Genomic DNA, 21775 nt, shown 5'->3' with positions numbered 1-21775 from the left:
TTTTTGTTTACCCTTATTTTTCTATAACATGAACCTAAAACCTAAAAATTTCTTTGTAATGGATACTGTTTGTAATATAACCATTAACCTCTCTTAAAAGAAAAAAACAAAAGTATACAGAAGACACAAATGTTATTTCACAGAGCCATTATCGTGGTTTGTGAGAACGCTGTCTGTTTGTCTGTCGTCCCTGTGCAGTGATCACAGCCCTGGACATGGAGGCCATGGTGAACACTGTAAAAGGCTGGATGGAGAACCCAGTGAAGTTTGCTCGCTCTCATGGCGTGACCCTGTCGCCCTTAACCGACGGGTCTGATCCTGAGAGAGAGCTTCATATACTCATTGTGGAGGGTTTTCTGCTCTATAATTACAAGTAGGTTTGCATGTCTTTACCATTTCAGAAGACTTTCCCCTTGGTTTATTCTACTCCTAAAGCCTTTTAATTTCGCTTTGCAGACCTCTGATTGAGATCTATGACAAGTGCTACTACGTGACCATTCCATACGAGGAGTGCAAGAGGAGAAGAAGGTACGACTTGCGGCACTGTCGATCAGTTGAATTGAGAGTAAAGAATTTGCTTGTTTATTGTTGGTTATTTCCCCGACATAGTACAAGAACCTACACAGTTCCTGACCCTCCCGGTCTGTTTGACGGTCACGTGTGGCCCATGTACTTGAAGCACAGGAAAGAGATGGAGAGCAACTGCATAGCAATTCGTAAGTGATTGATCGATCAGCGGATATAAAGCGACATCATTAGCATGTAGTTAACATTTTTCTTTTTAAATTTTGAATAATTTGACAGAATATCTGGATGGCACAAAATCGAAGGATGTGCTCTACAACCAGGTTTACGAGGACCTCCAGAACACCCTCCTGAATAAGTTATAGGTAAATGCTTCAATTTCGCCCTTCTTTTATTATTCTATTCCATTTAATTTTTCTTAACCACCGTTTCTGTTGTCTTTTTTTTTTTTCTTTTCAGCACAGCCGAAACCACCTGGAGTTGCTCGTGTACAGAACTGTAAATAGTAAATTAAGGGAAAATCAGTTCTACCGTGGAATATGAACTTGTGTAAATATTATAATGGACTTTTATTTTAGATGTGCCAGTTACTATTTTGTATTGCCCTCTTGTATGTAGCTTTTCATTTCTATTAAAAAACCATCTATGGCTGCTGGAATATAGATGAATGGCTGTATAGCATGGGTGGATGTTGAACTTTACAATGAATTGTGAGCATTCACAATGAAAATCAATGAAATCACACTGTGGTTGAGTTTTGTTTTATTCTTCATGTTTAAAACAGATTCCGTACACACACACACACATACAGTACACACATATAATAAACCATATCTTGTAAATGTCAGCTTCAAGAGGTTATTATAACTGATTAGAAATAGTGAGTTGTGAATGAAGTTCCATACAGAGAATCAAATCTCATTCATTTCAATACAAAATCCCTTCTCTATGCTCACACGTTGCCTTTTTCAGTGACGGATGTAAAAAGCCACCGTCAGCTGATAAGAGGGCGAGTCTTATCTTGTGCATGGTAATAAGAGCTGAAGTGCCTACTTCAGGGCATATGGCAGGAGGAGGGTGGCAGAAAGTCAGGTTATATTTAGAAATGGGTTCTTGAAATATTTCTGCCCTCGCTCCGAGATAGGCGCACACTGCCGCCACCACTACCACCACCACCGTCGCCCCACTTTCCCCGACCGAGGTGTCATCCTGCACTCACGAGATCTGCCTGGGTGAAAGGTGAGAAGCAGACTGGCATTCTCTCTGGCACCACACATGGCAAGAGGAGGGAAAAAAGGTTCACTAGTAGTTCAACTTAAGATCAGGTTCTCCCCAGTTTTGGTCTTGAAAGCATTCAGGTGCATGGAGAAGGTCAGGTTTTAATCATCATGAGTTTTTTAATTGCTGAGCTATATCATGAAAATCGATCAGGTTAAACGTTTTACCTTGTCGGAGGCTTATACAGGATATTGAGAGTCTAATCATTCACTGTCCTTAAGTCTTTATATATTTTTCTTAATGTAATACAGTCTTTTGAAATAAATAGATATTTATTGGACATGTCTCACAGCAATATACAAGAATCTATACAAGTTAAACATATACACACCACCCACGGGCCACCAAAACACACACACACACACAACTTAAACCTTAAACAACAACCAAGAACAGATCACAGTTAAACTAATCCCAGTATTTGGCAGCTAAGGGTTAGGCTACTGTACATGTGACAAGAGAATACATCCTGTATACTCATTTATGATATAAATATAGGAAGATTCTTATCAAAGTGATTCATCGACTCTTTATGCAGAGCCAGAATATAGCTATTTATAAATTCTTGCATTACTTTACGTCTATGAGGCAGCCATGTTCGGCTTGGGGGGATTCGGTGATTTCCAGTGTAAAAGTATTTGCCTATGAGCTACAAGAGACACAAAGCTTATGGCATTTAGTTTATTTTTTCATTTGGCAGATAGATGTAGTCTGGTGGGACGCTGAAGATAGCTACATAGCTGTATGTCAATGTCAGACACTTCCATCCACATGTAGACTTTTCATACTGTTCATGCCTCTAAAATTACAAGCTACAGATAAATCTTTGAATGGTGTCAAAGAAACTGATCTTTATACTTATGTAAATATTTATGAGCTGAGATTTTTTCACAGAATATTAGCGCTTATCCTACACAGGGTCACGGGGAACCTGGAGTCTATACCAAAGGGCTCTGGGCACAAGGCAGGAAACACCCTGGTAGGGGTGCCAACCCATTGCAGGGTAGAATAACCAACAGAGATGCCAGTTTGCCTATAATGTATGTCTATATGGACTGAAAGCAAAAGGAGAAATCCACACACACACAGGGCAGAAGTAGGAATCAAACCCTGGAGGTGTGAGACAACCGTGCTAACCCCTAAGCCTGCGTAGCCTGAGTAATTTATATCTCTGGCAGATTTGTCCAAATTGATTTACAAGTAAGCACAGAACTGAGCTGTTTGAGGTTAGGGGCTTGATCATGGATTCAAACAGTGTCTCTCTTTTAGTGTCCTGGGGTTTTTCCAAACCTTAATGAGTAAGCTTCCATTGCCAAAAGAAATAATCACCACTGATCTCCCAACTACACTTCATTTGTGTAGGATAAAGCATAACAGCTGACGATTTCAGTTATTATTCAGCGTAATAATATTCAGTATTCAATAGAATAATATTCAACACTGGACTAGTCACTGTAGTCTGGGCCTGTTAATGAGTCCATGGAGCTTAAGGGATCAACTACAAGCGTCGGTGCTTCATCAAGATAATACAGTATGTGCTGTATTAATTTATTGTGTATGGAAACCGACAGGGCTCTGATTCACCTCGTCAAGACCTGCTGCTAGAGGAATGTCTGATAGGAGCTGAAGGTTAATCCCAGACCTTCATAACTGGAATAGCTGGATAACAGCAGCAGCTGTGTATATGTGTGTCTCAGTGAACATTTCACACATTTGTCACATGACTGCCTGTCACATGTAGTCCCAACGTTCTTCAAACTATTTTGTTAGCTTAAAGGTGTGTCAGAGGTCATTTTGAGAAGGGGTTCGCGTCCAAATGAAGGTCAGTAAGCACACCCAGTGGCTCATAGTGTTAATGAAGTTCTTCAGGAATTCTTTACAACTTGCATCATAACAGTGATCATATGGAATTTTACAAATGCCCTTCTGTTGAAACTAAGTAAATACGTTAACCTTGGCTAAACCTACTGTCACGAATTAATTTTCAGTGAACAAAATTAAAAGAATATTTGAGGAGATATTAATCGTCAAACAAAGGTCTCGGGGTGGAAATGGTGGAAAAGCATTCCGATTCGCTAATGAAGTCTAAAAATAGCCACATACTGGGGCATCTTGGTCATGGATTTATTATTATTATTATTATTATTATTATTATTATTACTATGGATTTATTTCTAAGCTTAATTATATGCAATTAAGCTTATAACTAATCCTAATTATGAATAATAATAAAATTAACAAATAAGATTTTGTTTGTTAATTTTATTACTATTCATAATTAGGATTATTTGACCAGATGTTTTTTTTTTGTTTTTTTTTAATACAAGTGTTAATGACTTAATTTTAATGAATAGTTTTAATAGATTATTATGGTAATAAATTTATGTTAGTGAATTAATTTTACACATGATGCATTAAGGCTGAAGTTTAGGGTTTGTCCATGTTAATTAATGCTATAGACTTTGCTGAAATATAAAAGAGTGTTTCTCTAGAACTCCTTTAGGAAAGTAAAACGAAAATCCTTAATTATTCAAAGATTCAAGATTAGTTCAGGAGTATAGGACTCTATGTAGACTGAGCTTTGTAAAATTATTTATGAATAGAAAATAAACACCAGGATCTGAGCCACATTTAGATTTTCAATGACATTTCTCATCTCGAGGATATGTGATGTGTGCGTAGATGAGAATATATTTGTGTATGTCCAGCAGTATTTGGAGTTCTTGTAGCTTCCTGCTTGTGTTTTTGCCCTAAATGGTGACCTAAACATTCAGGTCAGATATATATATATATATATATATATATATATATATATATATATATATATATATATATATATATATATATATATTTTTTTTTTTTTTATTTGATTTAGGACACTTCACATTATATTTATGACAAAGCTGACACAGCACGTGTCCATATCTCGAAGAGGATTGGGCGTAGTAAGAAATCTTCCAATCTGTGATATGTGAGGCGTGCGCTAACATTTCTCAGTCTTGTGACAGCTGTGCCAACACGGTATATCAAATTCATCTTCAGTCACACGATATTCCGACGCCGGTTATTTTAGAAAGTTGCTTATTAGTCAGTTGCTTTACAGCGTATTACTTGTTAATTGGGCTGAAGGGATGGATATGTTAATCGCATGAGGGGAAGCGATGGCTCAGAGGTTGTGAGATCAAATCCTAGCACCGGTAAAAGGCTAATAGTGGGCCATTTATATTCATCAGGCTCTGCCTAATTGCAAATCTCTTCAGATAAACACATGTACCGAATGTGAATATGTACTATTATATAATTATATTTCTAAAAGCTCTTTGAATCAAATCAGTTAGTAACGTTTTGACTAGGAATCTAACTCTAGGCTCTAGTCGTTGAATTTCTAGCTATAAATCATAGACTTTTGGAGCAGATGTTGACAGCTGCTGAGCTAAAAGAGTAGGTTCACTGGTATGTCAAGCCTGACTTACTCCTGTGGAAGCCCTTGATTCCAAAAGCCAATCACCAGTGCTCCTAACGTCCAGTCACTGATCACTGATATTTCTCCCACCCATTCACTTCATTGTTCTTCTTAGCAATATTTAATAACATCTATTTTTACTTTTTGGATATAAATGATAGTATTTTAATGGGATCATGACTACTATATGTCTTTTTATAAGAAGTGATTTATAATCTATTTTATTAACAATTTGTTCAAGGTCCAGTCCAAGTCTCTTCAGAAAGTCATACTTTGTTCATGTAACACGTTTTGTTAGGCAAATGAGATTTACATATGACGTCATTTGGCATGCTCAAGAGACTTTTTGTTCCCTGTAAGAAATGGCAACACTGGATCATATGGACAGACATGATTGATCCCACAGTAATCCTCTGAGTGAGTGAGTGTTTAGAAAGTCTCGGTTCATCCCAACAGGAGCTCACAGATTAGAGTCCTTTGGGTATTTTCTCACCTGCCGTAACTCCATATGATCAGAAGGAAAGTAAAGGTGACCTTCAGCCCACAGGTCGCTATCATTTAGCTGGCAACTCCTTGTTTCTTTACGCGGCTTCGGGCGTATAGACAAAAAGAATAAGGCAAGAATATTCCTTTTGGGGGGGATAGCTTAAGACCATCTTCGTTTTAATCTCACATGAGGCAAAGATGTGTCGCTCTGGATAACCTAGGTTCATGAAACGAAATAATTTCAGTGTAGAAACTTGATGTCGTGAGCATAAAGGGGATTTTCTTTCAACATATATATATATATATATATATATATATTTATAAATATATACTTTTTTTATTTAACAACACAATGTTATTGACCAGGAGTTTCAAGACATTTTAATCAATTTTATTTCCAATATTTGAATAGATTTTATTTCCAGTATCTTTTCTTTTCTTTTTTACTACAGCCTCCAAACGTTTGCTTGTGATTGCTTATTTTTGTCTTGGTCCACTTTTAGATACACAATTAAACACTCAATGTAATATTTTATACTTACTGTAGTCTACATTGTATCTTAGTATCCTGCTGGATGGAAGTGTCTTGAGCCAAACAGATCTCCCGGATCCGCACTTCTTATACATCGTAAAGGGGGACGGAGGAGGCGGTCCTGGGGGTAATTTTGGAAAAAACAGATCAGTTTGCAGGTTAATAATAGACTAGACTTTAGATGCTTGGTGTGCTTTTGCCCTATTTGGCTTGCACCAGTAGACCATCCAGAACAGGTGGAATTACCAGCATAATATAGTGTAGGGAAAATATGGGCTACATGAATATGCAGCACAAAAGATGATATTTAATTAATAAACAAATAAATAGCGCCTGCTGTCCAACTGCTGTCCAATGTCTGTCATGAGAATTTTAATTACACATGTATCAGGCTACTTGAGGTCATTCCTGGAAGAGATGATATCGGAGCGCAAGGACGCCTTACGCGTTTACGCACTGCTATATCTCTAATTATTATTTATTGATCATTATTTATAGTAACTCTATTCAAGATATCGTTTGCCCCATATCATGGAAAATTCAGCAGGGTGGTAGTTGTCGGCATGACACCAATTTATCACAGGGATACATCCAAGTCGCATGTGAATAATCACACGATTCACACGCTTTTTTTAGATACTTGACGTGGGGATGTGTCTTTATTTTCTCCTGTGATTTTTCGATTCATTTCCATCCATGTGGTAGTTTTCCGTGAGGCTGCATTCATTCAGCCGTGAACCGTGACCTTATTCTTTCTGATCACGTGATGTCACGTGTCTACTTAAGCATGTTGACTTTTTTTCCCCACGTAATCACGTATGATTCACACGTAGGTGAGAATACTGTGATCACATGGCAAACACAGGCAAGCCTTTCAGGGAAATTGTGATGGATTCAGATATCCAGATGGATTTGTCTTCCAAAAGATTTAAAGGCAGTGAGGTTTCTCTCGTTGCTCACGTGTTATCTGGATTTTCTCATGCTCATGCCAAACACCTTCACTTGCATTTGTTCAGATTGTTTAGATATTGTTTGTGCTACAGGTTGTAATTGTTCTTCAGTAACTGAACGTGAAGCGCCACCTTGTGGGAGTGTCATGGTGAGGATCTGGTTAGATTTCTTTTACTTAAATTGCAGGGTCCTAACCCCTCGTCCTGCACTAAAACACCCACTTCAATTCAGACTGGGATGCCACTTAGCTAATTAGTTGAATCAGCAGCATGGTAAAACGCTCAAATGTGCAGGACAGGGGGTAATATTTTTCATACAATTAATCGGTACAAGAGTCTCACTCTGTAAAAAACTTGGAGAGCTATATGTATGTGTATATTCATTATTTCCTATTGGTGGCATTTTGTGGACTTATTGCACAGTGAAGTCTTTTGCTGCTCTTGTTTTAAGTCTTAGTCCTGTTCTTCTTGTGCTGTGACACCAAAATCTCTTTGGGGATTAATACATTTGCTTTAGTTCCAGGACTTTGGAAATGTAAAGAAAAGAGAGGTCAATTCCTCAAACTCAATAAAAGAAAGGTCAATTTCTCAAAAGAATAGTGGGTTGGTTAAGGCTCTGGCTCGTTGACTGGAAGATCGTGGATCAAGTCAAGCTGCCACCATTGGGCCCTTGAGCAAGGCCCCCAACCCACCCTGCTCCAGGGGCACTGCATGATGGCTCTGACCCCAACCCTGAAGGATGGGATATGCGAAGAAAGAATTTCACTGTGCAGTGATGTATATGTGACAAATAAAGACAACTTAAGAACCAGATTAGTGAACTGCATCGATGCGCGTGTCCGCGTCCAGGAATGTCGCGTGCACTCTGTAAAACTAGCTCACTGAAAGGTGTAATGAATAGGTATCGTGGCTGTGGCACAATCAGCGATGGAATGCCCGACGCAGCAACAGATGACTTTAATGTCATTATAAATAAAAAGAAAGAAAGGTGATGTGAGTTGGTTGATTCAGTAAATTAGCTCAGGTCAGGATTATCATATTTTCTGTCTACACCTGTTGATATTAGCCTAATGCTGACTGAGCTAATGTTAACATACACTGTTGTTGCTAGGTAACTTCTGACTGTTAGCTAAATATTTAATGTAGATTATAACATTCTGTGTACCAATAAAACAAGTTGACTTTAAACACACACAGTTCATAAAAGCTTCTGCTTTTTCTATTCTAAACCCCTGCAGTTTGGTGGTGGATGTGTCTCTGACAAACGTCCTGTGCAACAAGTGATCTATTTTACATTTTTCCAGGTACAGTGGTTAGTTTAAAATAATAGTTTGTTTAACAGTGGACACTGAGTCTCACTTTTTTTTTTCACTTCAATTTTATTCACACACAAAACATTAAAGGTGAATATTTTTGACCTTATAAAATGATTCTCTCAAGTCTTGGTGATCGGCCCCGTACTAAACAATAAAGAAAGTAAGACATCTTTTATATACATAGTTTAATAGCCTACTATTCTTTTTAGAATTTATCCTTCATCTTCTTCTTCTTTTGGCTTTTCCTTTCAGGGGTCACCACAGCGAATCATCTCTCTCCATCTATCCCTATCTTCTGCATCCTCAACACTTGCACCCACTAGCTTCATATCCTCATTTATTCCATCCAGAATTTATCATTGTTATCAACTTATGGGATTCAAATCAAAAACATTTTCCCCTATTTTATGCCCCCCCCACCTTTCAAACCATTTTCAAACATTTGTGTGTAATTATAATTTACTTGTGCGTAATTTAAAACTATTGTATGTAATTCTGTGTTTTGTCCGAGTTGGATTCCAAAATCTACGGCCACGGCAGTTTACAGATAGGAGATTTTGTGTGTTTGTTAGAGTACAGCTCCAAAATGTACGACTATGACAGTTTCCAGACACAACGCTAATTTTCACAACACCTCTGTTACACGCACCCCATGCGAATTACGCCCACAAATGTAGTGTGTGAAATGACTGTTCAAAATACCTCAACAAGGCTACATGCACAGGCATTACTATCCGAGGGAAGATGAATCGATTCCACGAAGTGGAATTAAGTTACACCCTTGCCTATTGAAACAGTGTTAATGCATTCATTGATAGAGAGCTTAAAGCACATTTGTATGTCACTCAGGACAAGGGCGTCTACCAAAGAAGAAGAATGTTAGTTATATGTTTGATATTTAAACAGGGAGGGAGGGAGTTGTTGGAGGAAGCTGACACTCTAAACTAAGTGATAAAATAAATAAATGTCAATTTTTATTAAAAAAAAAAATGTTCCCTTACATGATTCATTAGCTTTGATTCAGCACTTTGTCTACACTGGAAGTAAAATGTTCTATTAATTTCTTCTAAAACTATTCTTATTTCAGTAAAAACACACAGGAAGTATGAAGAAAATGAGGAACATGTGGATGGGAAACTCACTAAATCCTGACACAACACTCTCACTGGCTAAAGTCCTGCATTCAGGCTGTTGGACTTAGACACAGACTTTGACAGCTTTTGTTATAGATATCAAGAAATGTGTCCGGACTTTAGCAGTATTTCTTATCAAATGAAACCCACAGACTCAGACTCAGAGGTAAAGAGTGTTCTATTCTAATCATTTTATTTATGAAGATTTCCACTCCCATATTACTGGAAAGAATTATATTCAGTCTCGAAACTACAGTGAAAGTGATCAGGAAAGAGGTTACAGAGTAGTTAACTGTCCTACTGACCGCGCCCGTTATCCGATTGGATAAAAAGGTGGAAAACTGATCAGGAAGCAATAATCCAGAGCAGACAAGAAGGGATGCAACTAGCCAAGAGGTGACCTCAATAATAATAACAATAATAATAGGAGTTATAGTAATGATGGTGAGAGCAGAACACGAGGAGGAGAGACCAACTCGCCATGGCTAATTTAATAGTCCAGCGAGGAACATAACTCACTGAACCATTTTTGAAGTAAGAGGAGAAGAGTCCTACTCTGGGGGAAATCAGGTGGGATTAGAGACTGGAGATTACCTCTCGAGCAAAATGATCATGCAGAGGGTTTAAATAGGGCTGTGCACAGGTGCTACATGTCAGTGCTGGGACTAAGGCGCTATGAAAGATTTGCCAGAGAAGACGTTACAAAATATTCTGTTTTCCCAAAGCTACCTGCTGACAGTAAAGTTTAGAACAAACCCATCTCACAGGGTTTCTGTTTATCAGTCTCACAAATAATATCTCGTTATCTCGCTTTACCTCAGTGATAAATGTGAAGTGGACTAAGAGGTGCTGAATTAGGAGCTCATGGATGTGAAAGTAAAAGTAGCTGTCCTAATACTAACTGCACAGAAAAGAACCCACTGTTCCATGTTCATGAGTCAGAGCTTCCTGTCACGAGACTAAAAACTCACTGTTGAAATTCTGGACTTTTTCCTTAAAAATAAAATAAAGTCAGGAATGGATTTCTTTTAAAATGAGATGCACAGGCATAGATGAAAGTCTGAACATCACTCATCTTCTGTACCACTTACTCTACACAACGAGCCTGTAGTCTATCCCCACGGACTCGGGGCATGAGAGGGGAGATCACCCTGGACAGGGTACCAACTCATCTCTCTCTCTCTCTCTCTCTCTCTCTCACACACACACACACACACACCAGACAATTTAGAGATCGGCCTACACATGTCCATGAGCTGTGAGGCTAACCACTAAGCCAACATCTCCCTCTTAATTCTAAAAAATAAATAAATATTGCAATGTATAGTAATTTATACCTGACAGGGGAACTGGGGAATTATAAATAATTTATAAATTTTAATAAACATGTTTCACTAGGCACTTTTCTGAACAATCTGTAGTTATCTCTCATATCAGTAAACTGGAGAAAAACATTTTCATTATAAAGCACACGAGAGAAACTTTCATGCATGATTTATTACATTTCATTACAAATTTATTAACATGTTCTTAACAATTTGCGACTCTTTAATGCATAATCATAGTATGAGAGATGTATATTAATAGTATGAGAGATAAAAAGCTTTATAAATGTCTATTTAAACAATAGAAATGAAGCCACTGTATGAGCAGAAAATCTCAAATGAAACAGATAATGATTCAGACCCAGTGCAGTTCAGGACAGTGAAGCAGAAGCAGCACGAAAATAATGAACTGAGTACAGAATGTGAAAGACTTTATTCTGTTTGATTCATTCTGTTAACAGCATTAACTTTTTACTTTTTACTGCTTATTGTTTAAAGACTGTAATCACGCTCGCTGCAGGTCAATATTTTGGTCAAATTCATTCTTTAAAAGCTTAAATCCTGCTCTAGAATTTTCTGATTCTTGTCAAACCCTGTGCTTCCTTCACACAGATGATCATGAATCTTCTCCCAGGCCTTCACCTCTGAGCGCCACAGAACTGATCTGGAGCGAATGAGCTGAGCCACTTCATTTTTGCTTCCTTTGGACAGACTGATACTGTCTTTACAGATTAAAAACACATCCAGACCAATAAAGAGAGCATTTAAAGTTATGAACCCTGCTCTGGCTGACTTTGAAAGGGCCAGAGGAGTTCCTTTAGCCAGCTGCCCAATGTCAGGAAGATCTGAAGCCAGTTTTGGGATGCTCCGACCTGCGTTAGCTTCCTGAAGCCCCATACTAACTGCCCTTCCAATCACTTCCTCACTTTTCAGAGCTTTTACAGCTGAAGCTGTATCTACAATAGCATCAATACTTTTTCCTACAGCTCCAGCACATGCAACCAGTTTTACAGCTTTAGCTATTAAACCATCATCTGCTCTGAGATTCTCAGTGCTGGCCACCTCTTCCAAACAATCTAGGATTTTCTGCACATCTTTCATAAAGCTAGTGAAGATGCTGTTGGCGTTTTTTCCATGATGATTGTTGACTGCCACTTCAGTAATGCCTGTAACGATGCTGTTGACGCCACTGGTGACTCCGAGACCAACACCTGTGAGTGTGAGAGCCAAAGATACTCCTGCAGTAACGGGAGAGAGAGCTATACCTACGATGGACAAAACACCTCCTGCAATACCAACTGAACTTCCAGCCACAGTGGAGATGTTGGAGCCCTTCTTCATGTTGTCCAGCTGATCTGCAGCTTCATCTAAATCAGACAGGAACTGAAGCATTCTGGGGTGACACTCACTGAATAACTTAATGAAGTCTTGTGCCTTCATATTGAACAGGAAATTCAGCCTGAACGACTCGTCCATCCTGTAAAGAAAAGGTTCTGAAATACTAATAGCAACTTTGGCTGATCAAAATAACTAACAAACTAACAAATAAATAAATAAATATAGGAAATGCTACCTGGATACCTCCTTTCATTTGATTACCTGATCACCTGATGAATTACCTGATTTTGGTTAGCTGGAGTAAATGATCATGGAGTTTCTGCACAGACTCCTCAGTCATGTTCAAATTAAATTTCAGTGAAGACTTCCCATTTTTCCATCTGGAACATAATACATATGATATTAACCATCTAAATCATGTATGAACATCAATTCTTCACACAGAATTTCTTCCTGGGAAACATTCTCTCGTAAACTAATCATAGTAGTAGTTGTGTTCATTTTCAGACTCCTATTTGCTTCCCTGATTGGAAAAACAAGTCTACAAGAAATGAGAGAAGCCCCTGTCTGACTGTTACTTACTCAGGAACACCTTCAGAGCCTGATATCTCCTTAAATCTGCAAAGAGAAAAAACACATTGTAAGATCTGTTTTTGGAGCGATTATAAAGCTACATGCTGTAATCAAAAGGATATCATCAATACTTTTCTTCTTCTATCTTCTCACAGATCTGCTGAGTGACATGGATGTGTTTATCCAGCTGGATGGCCAGGACTTCCACATTGCTGAGGCTCGGCAGGAAGAATGCTCCTGCGTCTCTCTTGAAGTGGACGAGGCGTGGAGCCACCATTCTGGCTGCAGAGATCATTGAGCGTATGGACATGGAACTCACTCCTTTTGGCATGAAGCTCTCATCCCTGAAGACAGACAGTGATGTGACGGCGAGCTTCTCCACTGCATCCAGGAAGTGTTGGAGCTTCTCCAGGCCTTTTAAAGTCTTCTCCAGAACCTCTCCCAGCTCTTTCTCCAGCTCCTGCCTTCTGGAATCTGCTGTAACCTGAGTAAAGATATTGCGCATGTATTGGCCAAAAGCTTTGGTCTTGTTCTCAGTCTTCTGAACATGCTCAAACCTCAGAGTGATTTGATCGGCCCGGTCTTTAATGTCTCTCATCCTTTCGGTCTCGGTCTCTCTCTGTAAGGTCCATTTTGATTCTCTGTCACAAAACTCATTCACAGTTTCAGTGTATTTAAGAGTGTCGCAGATGTAGTCGCTCAGCTGCTGCTGCAGTTTCTCTCTGTGATAAAAACACGTCATTCAATCAGTTCAAAATCCTAAAGCTGCACTTAAAATCTGAAGTCATCACAAGCTGCACATTAAAATGGTGTTGGTTTTCTGTAAGTGAGAGCAGGAAGTCATCATACCACTTCCTCAAACAGCATTTCATTAAAACAGCGATACATGTGGCCTTTATTTTGTGACATTATTTACATAAAAGTATATAGTCCATTGTAGCTCAAATAGAACCAGGAAGTGCCATTAAGAGTTTTAAGGGGGGTATGCAAGACATGATGAATGTGTGTGTGTGTGTGTGTGTGTGTGTGTGTGTGTTTGACGTTTAATAAGAAATTGAAAGACACCGAATAAGAAAATGAAATAATTAATTACTTAACATTTATTTTATTTCAAATAACATTGAAATATTTTATTTCACGTAACAAAAATGTTATTAAGGTTTTAGTACCAGTTTTAGTTAACTTTAATACACACACACACACACACACACACACACACATACACACCTGTAGTAGTGTTATTGCTGGTATATTAGAATGGTCCCCTAGGTGGCAATATAAGCTCAGTGGCATATATATATATATATATATATATATATATATATATATATATATATATATATATATATATATATATATATATATATATATATATATATATATTTTATTATTATTACTATCCTAGTGTTTGTCCTGCACAATGGCAGGGTCATTCAATCCGCATGATTTGGCACAGGTTTTTATGCCGGATGCCCATCCTGTCCCTCCCATTTTTATCTGGGCTTGGGACAGGCACTGAGAGTTAACGCTTCAGTAACTGAATATCAGACCAGAAGTTTTAACTCTGCAGTCTTATTATACATTAAGAAAGAACTGGTAGCCAGCAAAATAAAGAGCAAAAAATGATTTCATTTTCGTTTTTTTGTTTCTGTTTATAAAAAGGAACTTCAAATACCAAAAAGTACACTGACCCCAAACACATGAAACCAAAGAGAAGTCCTTTTTAAAATAATCTGTAAAATGTCATTTTGAAAAAAACAATTTCTTGTGAGGAGACATGACGGACGGGTGTATCACAGCAGGTACAAATTATAGAATAGAACATTGTTACAGAGCATTTTGAAGGAAGCTTGCCTTATTTAAACCTCAGACATTTAACTTGGCTTGCTTTTAATTGTTGAAGTGAGATTTATCACCATGGTGAGATCCAAAGAGCTCTCTGAGGCCTTGTTGATGCTTATGATTCTGGTGAGGGATATAAAAAGATCTCAAAAGATTTTGTAATCAGCCGTTCCACTGTCCAGAAAGTCATTTACAAGTGGAGAACAATTAAAACAACGTGGCCGGGTTAGGGAGTCCAAGCAAATTCACCCAGAGAGCAGACCGCAAGATGCTTAAAGACGTCTCAGAAAACCATAAATATCATCACAGGACCTACAGCAAGCTTTTTCTACAGTTTATGTCAAAGTGCATGAATCTAGAATCAGAAACAGACTACACAACTTTAATTATCATGGGAGTGGGGCAAGAAGGAAACCTTTGCTGTCTAAGAAAAACAGGAGGGCAAGACTGAAGTTTCCCAAAGAAAACAGATACAAAGCCAAGACTTCTGGAATATGTGCTTCAGAAGATGAGTCTAAAATTGAATTATTTGGACACCATGACAGAGCATGTTTGGTGTAAACTAAAAACAACATTTCAGCAAATGAACCTCATCCCAACTATGAGCAGGGAGGCACAAGTGTGATGGTTTGGGGATCCATCATAGAATCCATTATGAATTCTACATTGTATCAGAAGGTGCTTGAGGAACATGTAAGACCATCTCGTTATTTTGCTGGCTACCAGTTCTTTCGTAATGTATAATAAGACTGCAGAGTTAAAACTTCTGTTCCACAAATGACAGAAGAAGAGATACTTCCGGTTTTAGACAAAGATAATGCAGCTGTTTTTCTGTTTCTACACTATAGAACTTTCTTTATTTAAATATAAATGAGAAAAGAAAATCAAGTCTAATTTTAAAAAGGTGTCTGACATTTTCATCACATCATTAAAAAATGATTTCATTTTCGATTTTTTGTTTCTGTTTATAAAAAGAAACTTCAAATACCAAAAAGTACACAGACCGTTTGGTTATATTACTTGAATTGTTCACTGTTGTTAAGATTAAGATCGAATGCCCATATGTTAAAAACACAGCCTTTCATGGGGTGGTTCATTTTTTTTACATGACTGTACAAATTTTATTTTAAACCACAAACCTGATTTTGGAGTTCATCTTAATCATAACTCTAGTTTTGTTTCTTGGATCCACTTCTTCCTCAGCCCTAAATGATGCAGTATGGATCACTTTTTCTTCTTCTTCTTCTTCTTCTTCTTCTTCTTCCTCTCCTCCTCCTCTGTGGAATAAAGTTTCTCAAAATTAGACATGTTCTTTTTCCCCCCAATTCGTTTACAACACTTTCAAACAATAATTGCTCAATTGGGTGTTGTGGTATTAAAACAAAGACAAACGATGCAGAATAATTATGTTTTCTGTCTTCTTCATTTACAGTCCTGAATACAATCCTGAGCAAGCTGGGTAAAAAACACACACACACACCTTAAGATCTGATAGGGGAAAAAAAGTCAAATTACAAAATAAAAAAGAAGAGGTTGAAGAAGAAGAATAGAAATATCTCTATTTCTCTTCCTTGATAACACTATCGTCTTCTCAACTGTTAAAGCTTCAAACTTCCTGTTCATTTCCAAACGACTCTTTTGAGCGAGTCAGAGTAATCGATTCATTAAGAATCATTTCTCTCTCACGCTATGGTAACTCAGAATAGATCTCAAATCCTTGGACATTTTTGGAGTTTTGTAATCTTGTAAAAGAGGTAGCAAGAATTGTTATTGTTCCTAAATGGCCCATATTCCCTGCCACTCTCACCACCCTGTCTAAAATGGGTCTTTGTAAGGACACAATATACTTTTGCGACATTTGGCAGACTTCCTTATCCAGAGTGAATTAGAGAAGTGCTTTGAAATCTCTATCAGTGAATAAATGGATACACATTCACTTTAGGTCACTGATTAAGTCTGTATGGACTGTATACACTTGGCCATATACACAGACAATTTTTTTTCTGGACAAATGTCTGTCCACTGCAATCATCCCTAATTTTACCATTTAGGACAATTCTATTTAAAAAAGTTTTAAAAAGTGATGGTCCAGAATTCAATGCTAGAATAAGGCTAGTATCTTACACCCCGTGCAGCACAGTGACTTGTCATTTCGGACCAGTTTTACATGCTATTTAACACTGTAGTATGCGGTTTGGAACGCTGCCCAAAAGTTTCATAGAAGGCGTATTATGTTCACCGTTGGATAACGGGACGGTTCGTGGCCTGTGCAGATGCCAGAACGCAGACAGCGTTCCCCATGTTGACAGACACGTGACCTAAAACTGGCGCCTGTGCGCAAAGTTTGCTTCGGGTCAATACAATTACGGGCCGGAATGATAGCACGAGGTGTACGTGGACTCGGGTGAGAAAGAGTTAAGTCAGTTTTCTCGACGGAGATGAACCCGCTCTGTGCATGCGTGTGTAAACTAGATCGTTTTTGACAAAAGACCGGCCGGCGCTCCCACTTCCAGTTTCCTCGAGGAGTTTCCTCTACAGTGAGGGGCAGCACTGGTGAAATCAGTTAGGTGGTGGAGTGGTGTTACCAATTCAGTTCAAATCTCCAGAGGGGAAATAACATCTCTTTAGTCTTTTAGATTTAATCGTTTTGTGGTCAAGATGGCAAAACTAGTCGTTTTGCTTTTATGCTGCACCCTGGTCAGTTTGGTGGCCGGGCAGCACGCGCGAGACCGAGCCGGCCCGTGGACGCAGAGGATCCAGTGGCAGAATAACGGGCACGTTTACAGCTTAATGAGTACGGGCACTGAGTACCACTCACCCATACAGCCCAGGAGGGAGTCCCGCGTTTACCTGAGCAGCCGAAGCCAGGCGGCCAGTTCCTATTCTCCTGGAGAAATGCGAGACGCTTTCACGCACTACCGCGCAACGACGTCGAACTCAGGATCCAGCGGAACGGCGTCCACTATCATGGGACCGGACGGCAGACACTACAGCCGCGCCACCGGTGCTAGGCACGCGAATCTGGTCGCACATCCACGGCAAGGACCTGCGGGGGCACCAGGCGCGAGACGGTACGCCACCGCACCAAACAACACAAATTTAGCGTTATTATCAGAATTCTCGGGTAGCGGCGTCCCGGGAAGATCAACCTTGACCGCGGAGGTTGATAATAGTGCCAACCGGGTGGTCGGGTTGCCCAGTACAGACATTCAAGAGCTGCATCCTGAGAGCGCAGTGCGCGCAAACTTGGAGAGCTTGAGCACGCAACAATCTTATCCTGATCCTGCGATGACTGGGGAGGAGAGCGTGGGTCTAATCGCCGCCACAGCGCCTGGTCCACTCGGAACAGGCGAGGAAGAAGCGACACCCGACAACATGGTCGGCGACGACCCACGGAACCCACTGAAAAACCACAGGAATACCGTTTTCTACAACGTGTATCCATCTGGCAGACGGGCTGGAATTGCGCGCACGCGCCGTCCTCCGCCTGGAACTGGGTACGGCACGAGATATTTCCACAACGGTGAGCTGTGCGCTGAGCTGACTTTAAGAATCATTTCCTTTAGAAATGATGAATATAACCTATAACAGTTCATCTCGTTATGTGTGCAGGTCTCCCGGATCTCGTGCCAGATCCGTACTCCATTCAGGCTGGCTGCTATGTACAGCGCACGCAGATGTATGCGCTCCGGTGCGCAGCTGAAGAGAACTGTCTCGCGCGGTAAGTGTTCACTAATGAATTGCGTCCTACTAAAAAGAATGCATGTATAAAGAATGTATGTTATTGAAAGTAGTCTTTAAAAATAGTGTTGAAGTCATTTTGATCATTATCCAAGACATGACTAACAAAACTACAAAACTCTGTATGAACGATAAGTGATCAGTGCACACCACACCCAGGAGACTTTATGTCCCCATCCACCTGTTAATAGTGTTATTTGCTCTTTCTAAGGTCAGCTTATAGGCCAACAGTTAGGGACCTGGACTACAGGGTTCTGCTACGCTTCCCTCAGAGGGTCCAAAACCTCGGCACAGCAGACTTCCTTCCTGTAAAACCCAGACACCAATGGGAATGGCACAGCTGTCATCAGTAAGCACTATTATACATATTTTTACTTTTGTCCTGAAGAAGTCTAGCAGGAGCCACAGTGTTCATCAGGAGCCAAATTCAACATTGCAAGACTGGGGACCAGCTATAGGTTTCAGTGTAATAAATACGTCCTCCTTTGTGAACATTCCACAGGCATTACCACAGCATGGACGCGTTCAGTCTCTATGATCTGTTGGACATAAACACTGGCCGTAAGGTGGCAGAGGGACACAAAGCCAGCTTCTGTCTGGAGGACACTGGCTGTAACCCAGGCTTCCGTCGTCGCTACGCTTGCACTGCACACACACAGGTAAACTCACATATAGCACATAAACACAACCAAACACAGATTCGCATGAAGGAGGAAATATAGTCATAGAACACACTGATGAATTTATGCCTTGCAGGGATTGAGCCCCGGGTGCCATGACACCTACGCTGCTAACATTGATTGCCAGTGGATCGACATCACGGACGTTCCTCCTGGTAACTACATCCTTAAGGTGAGAAATGTGCTTCTTATTGAATCTGACGCTCCAATATAACGGCTGACGCAATGCTTCAGTGTTGTATTTTTCCATGTTTGTAGATCACAGTGAATCCAAACTATCTGGTACAAGAGTCTGATTTCTCCAACAATGTGGTGCGCTGTGAGGTTTTCTACAGCGGTCATCACGTCCAGACTCGACATTGCAGAATAACCAGGTGACATGGACGTTTTCTCATTGGATAACAATTCTTACTATCGATCCTTCGCTAGTTTTTCAATTAATTTGACTTGACATTTGATTCAAGCCTAAATGATTCATTCTTCTGCTGGATTCTAAATACATTCTTTACATATTTTAAAAGGGTGAGCGACTAATTCATTCTTTTTCCCCACAGGAACTAAAATCCTTCCCTTCACATTTCTCCTTATTTTGTAAGCTGGAAATTTATATGTCGTTCCTTTCATTAGACCATTCAACAACAACAACAACAAAAAACTTGAAATATTGTTGGAATAATGTGTTATACTAGTTGTACTGTATGTGTATTATTTGCTTTAATATTTCTTTTTCATTTTTAGTTGGATAGAATGTTGGTTGCGGTATTTAGAATTCAAGAAATGGCATTTTTCTAATACATTTAATTTATAGCTTGTTGGTCTGAATATGTGCTCCGTGTTATTTGATGTATAGATAATTGCTTTTGAATTCTTTGTATTTATTACACATGAAATTTGGTGTTCTTCCATTTTTGTTTTCCTTTGAAGACCTGAGTATTTCTTTTTTCTTTTTTTTTTCTACTTGTATTTAATTTCGGTGACTCCAGTGTAGACCACTAGAAACGGTAACTACATGAAGTATTTCATTCATGCTGCATAAGAATGCGAGGCAGCATCCCAAAACAAAAAACAAAAAACCCCAACAACAACCATGAAGTCTGACTGCGTGTAATTCCCCAATGCTTTCATTATTACAGGAGACATTCCATGGCTGAGGCTGTTTCCCTGATACACAATAAACATTACAGACTCTAAAACTGAAACCGGGTTCTGTTTCTTTTGGTATTGAATTATAACCTCACTGAAGCCTGTTCTGTCTGTATGAACGAACTATCGGGGTTAAAATAACAGGCATGTTGGACAGACTTTCTGTGCGAAAACAAACACGGTTGCTGATTAAAACGAAGTCTGACCAAGAACTTGATTGGTTGAGACAGTAGACCTTGCAGTTTTGGGGAGATTTGCTGCATAAGCGCTGCAGTGTCTCTGGGACAAAGTCTTAGCCGACAATGTTTGGTGTATTTCCTTTGATTTTAATGACTCAAATATTGAAATCATGTTTGATATGAGCACAATGATGAAGTATTTATTAGACATTTTGTAATGCTGGTAGATGTTAACGATTCCCTTTTGTCCCCTTATTTCCTATAAGTGATGTATGAAGAAATACTCTTCTTCAAGGGTATCTAAATATCACCGCATACCTTTCTCAATAAAACGTGACTCTCCTAAGCACACCTATCAGAACTCTGTGTCTGTTATATATCTCGATTGCTCTGCTAATCAATTACAATATAAATCTGGGTTTGGTTGTAAATGTAACATAATGATTTCATGATGTTGGTGAGAAGAACCTGGATTTCTGTCCATGCTGGTTGTAACGGTTAGTGATGTAAAGTGCAGATGGAGGCTGTCAGACTGTCTGCAGACAGGAGTGTATGAGGACCTGTGTGTTTGCTCACAGTGACTCGTGAAGACCGAGCTGGGACAGTATTAAAGTGCCTTGCTTTGTGTCCTCCATGGCAGAATGAATCACACACACACACGCACACGTTCTCACATTCTAAACAGGATTGACGTCATGACTCGAGGTATAACCAGTGTCTGATGACCCGGTTTTTAAGTTCATATGGCTCAAGCGCTGTAAAATCATATTCATGCAACCACGTGTTGGTCGAAATCATTAAGCAGCTCATAATTACGCCATTATGCAGCTCATCAGTTTAACAGAAACCCAAGGTTTCAGGGGTAGTAATGTGAAGGGAGGCCACAAGCCAAATCTTAGACTAATGAGAGCAGCACTTAAATGGAGGACGGTTTGTCCTGGCCAGCTGAAGCTGAAGCTCGGCCAGAATACCCTCCTTTTCTGTTTTTAAAGATGTCTGGAAAATCCCCCTGCTTTCTCTTCTCCTTGCTCCATTCTTCCATGTCTCCGTATTCCTTGCCTAATATTGACTCACATGGACGCTCGGTCGGACTGGCGGATGAGGCCCCGTTCTCTCCTGATGGTATTTATGATAAATACGGCTCACGTTGTGCAAAAAAAACCCCAGCAAATTCACTCTTTCCTTGATGTCAGTAGAAGCCTGCAAAGGGTCTTTTGTTGCAATGGGGAACTCGCCACAAGGCATGTTGCACAGTGAGCTTTTGCACTGGA

The 21775-nt window shown here is 39.4% G+C and overlaps 3 protein-coding genes across 6 annotated transcripts in view; 2 read left to right on the top strand and 1 right to left on the bottom strand.

Moving 5' to 3' along the window:
- nmrk2 (nicotinamide riboside kinase 2) overlaps positions 1-1267 on the top strand; it is a 2438-nt gene extending 1171 nt beyond the window's left edge. For 2 of the 3 annotated variants that reach the window (XM_058417930.1, XM_058417932.1), the window contains 5 exons: positions 199-373; positions 457-528; positions 610-716; positions 805-890; positions 985-1267. In XM_058417930.1, the coding sequence (XP_058273913.1) occupies positions 199-373; positions 457-528; positions 610-716; positions 805-890 (440 nt within the window). In that variant the 3' untranslated portion in view covers positions 985-1267. The remainder of the gene's footprint in view (positions 1-198; positions 374-456; positions 529-609; positions 717-804; positions 891-984) is intronic. The other variant, XM_058417931.1, reaches the window with a different exon arrangement.
- A 9949-nt stretch (positions 1268-11216) lies between these two features.
- Positions 11217-19019, bottom strand: LOC131342035 (apolipoprotein L4-like). Of its 2 annotated transcripts, none has more exons than XM_058372750.1 (6): positions 18878-19019; positions 15901-16038; positions 13051-13641; positions 12929-12964; positions 12628-12726; positions 11217-12485 (listed from the first exon to the last, which is right to left on the bottom strand). In XM_058372750.1, exons 2-6 carry the CDS (start codon positions 15924-15926, stop codon positions 11555-11557), a joined length of 1683 nt encoding a protein of 560 aa, XP_058228733.1. In that variant the 5' UTR covers positions 15927-16038; positions 18878-19019; the 3' UTR covers positions 11217-11554. The 2 variants fall into 2 exon arrangements, with proteins under 2 accessions (XP_058228733.1, XP_058228732.1); XM_058372749.1 differs by lacking the exon at positions 18878-19019 and adding an exon at positions 16242-16986.
- Positions 17267-20375, top strand: loxl5b (lysyl oxidase-like 5b). Its single transcript, XM_058372751.1, has 7 exons — positions 17267-18284; positions 18374-18482; positions 18714-18851; positions 19005-19161; positions 19259-19354; positions 19441-19556; positions 19737-20375. The coding sequence occupies exons 1-7, from the start codon at positions 17420-17422 to the stop codon at positions 19741-19743; spliced, it is 1488 nt and encodes a 495-aa protein (XP_058228734.1). The 5' UTR covers positions 17267-17419; the 3' UTR covers positions 19744-20375.
- Positions 20376-21775: the final 1400 nt, after the last annotated feature.

This window comes from Hemibagrus wyckioides, linkage group LG20 (assembly GCF_019097595.1).
Source record: "Hemibagrus wyckioides isolate EC202008001 linkage group LG20, SWU_Hwy_1.0, whole genome shotgun sequence".
NCBI classification, from domain to species: Eukaryota; Metazoa; Chordata; class Actinopteri; order Siluriformes; family Bagridae; genus Hemibagrus; species Hemibagrus wyckioides.
Note: the sequence above shows the minus strand (reverse complement) of the source record. Positions and strands in the feature narration are given on the sequence as shown.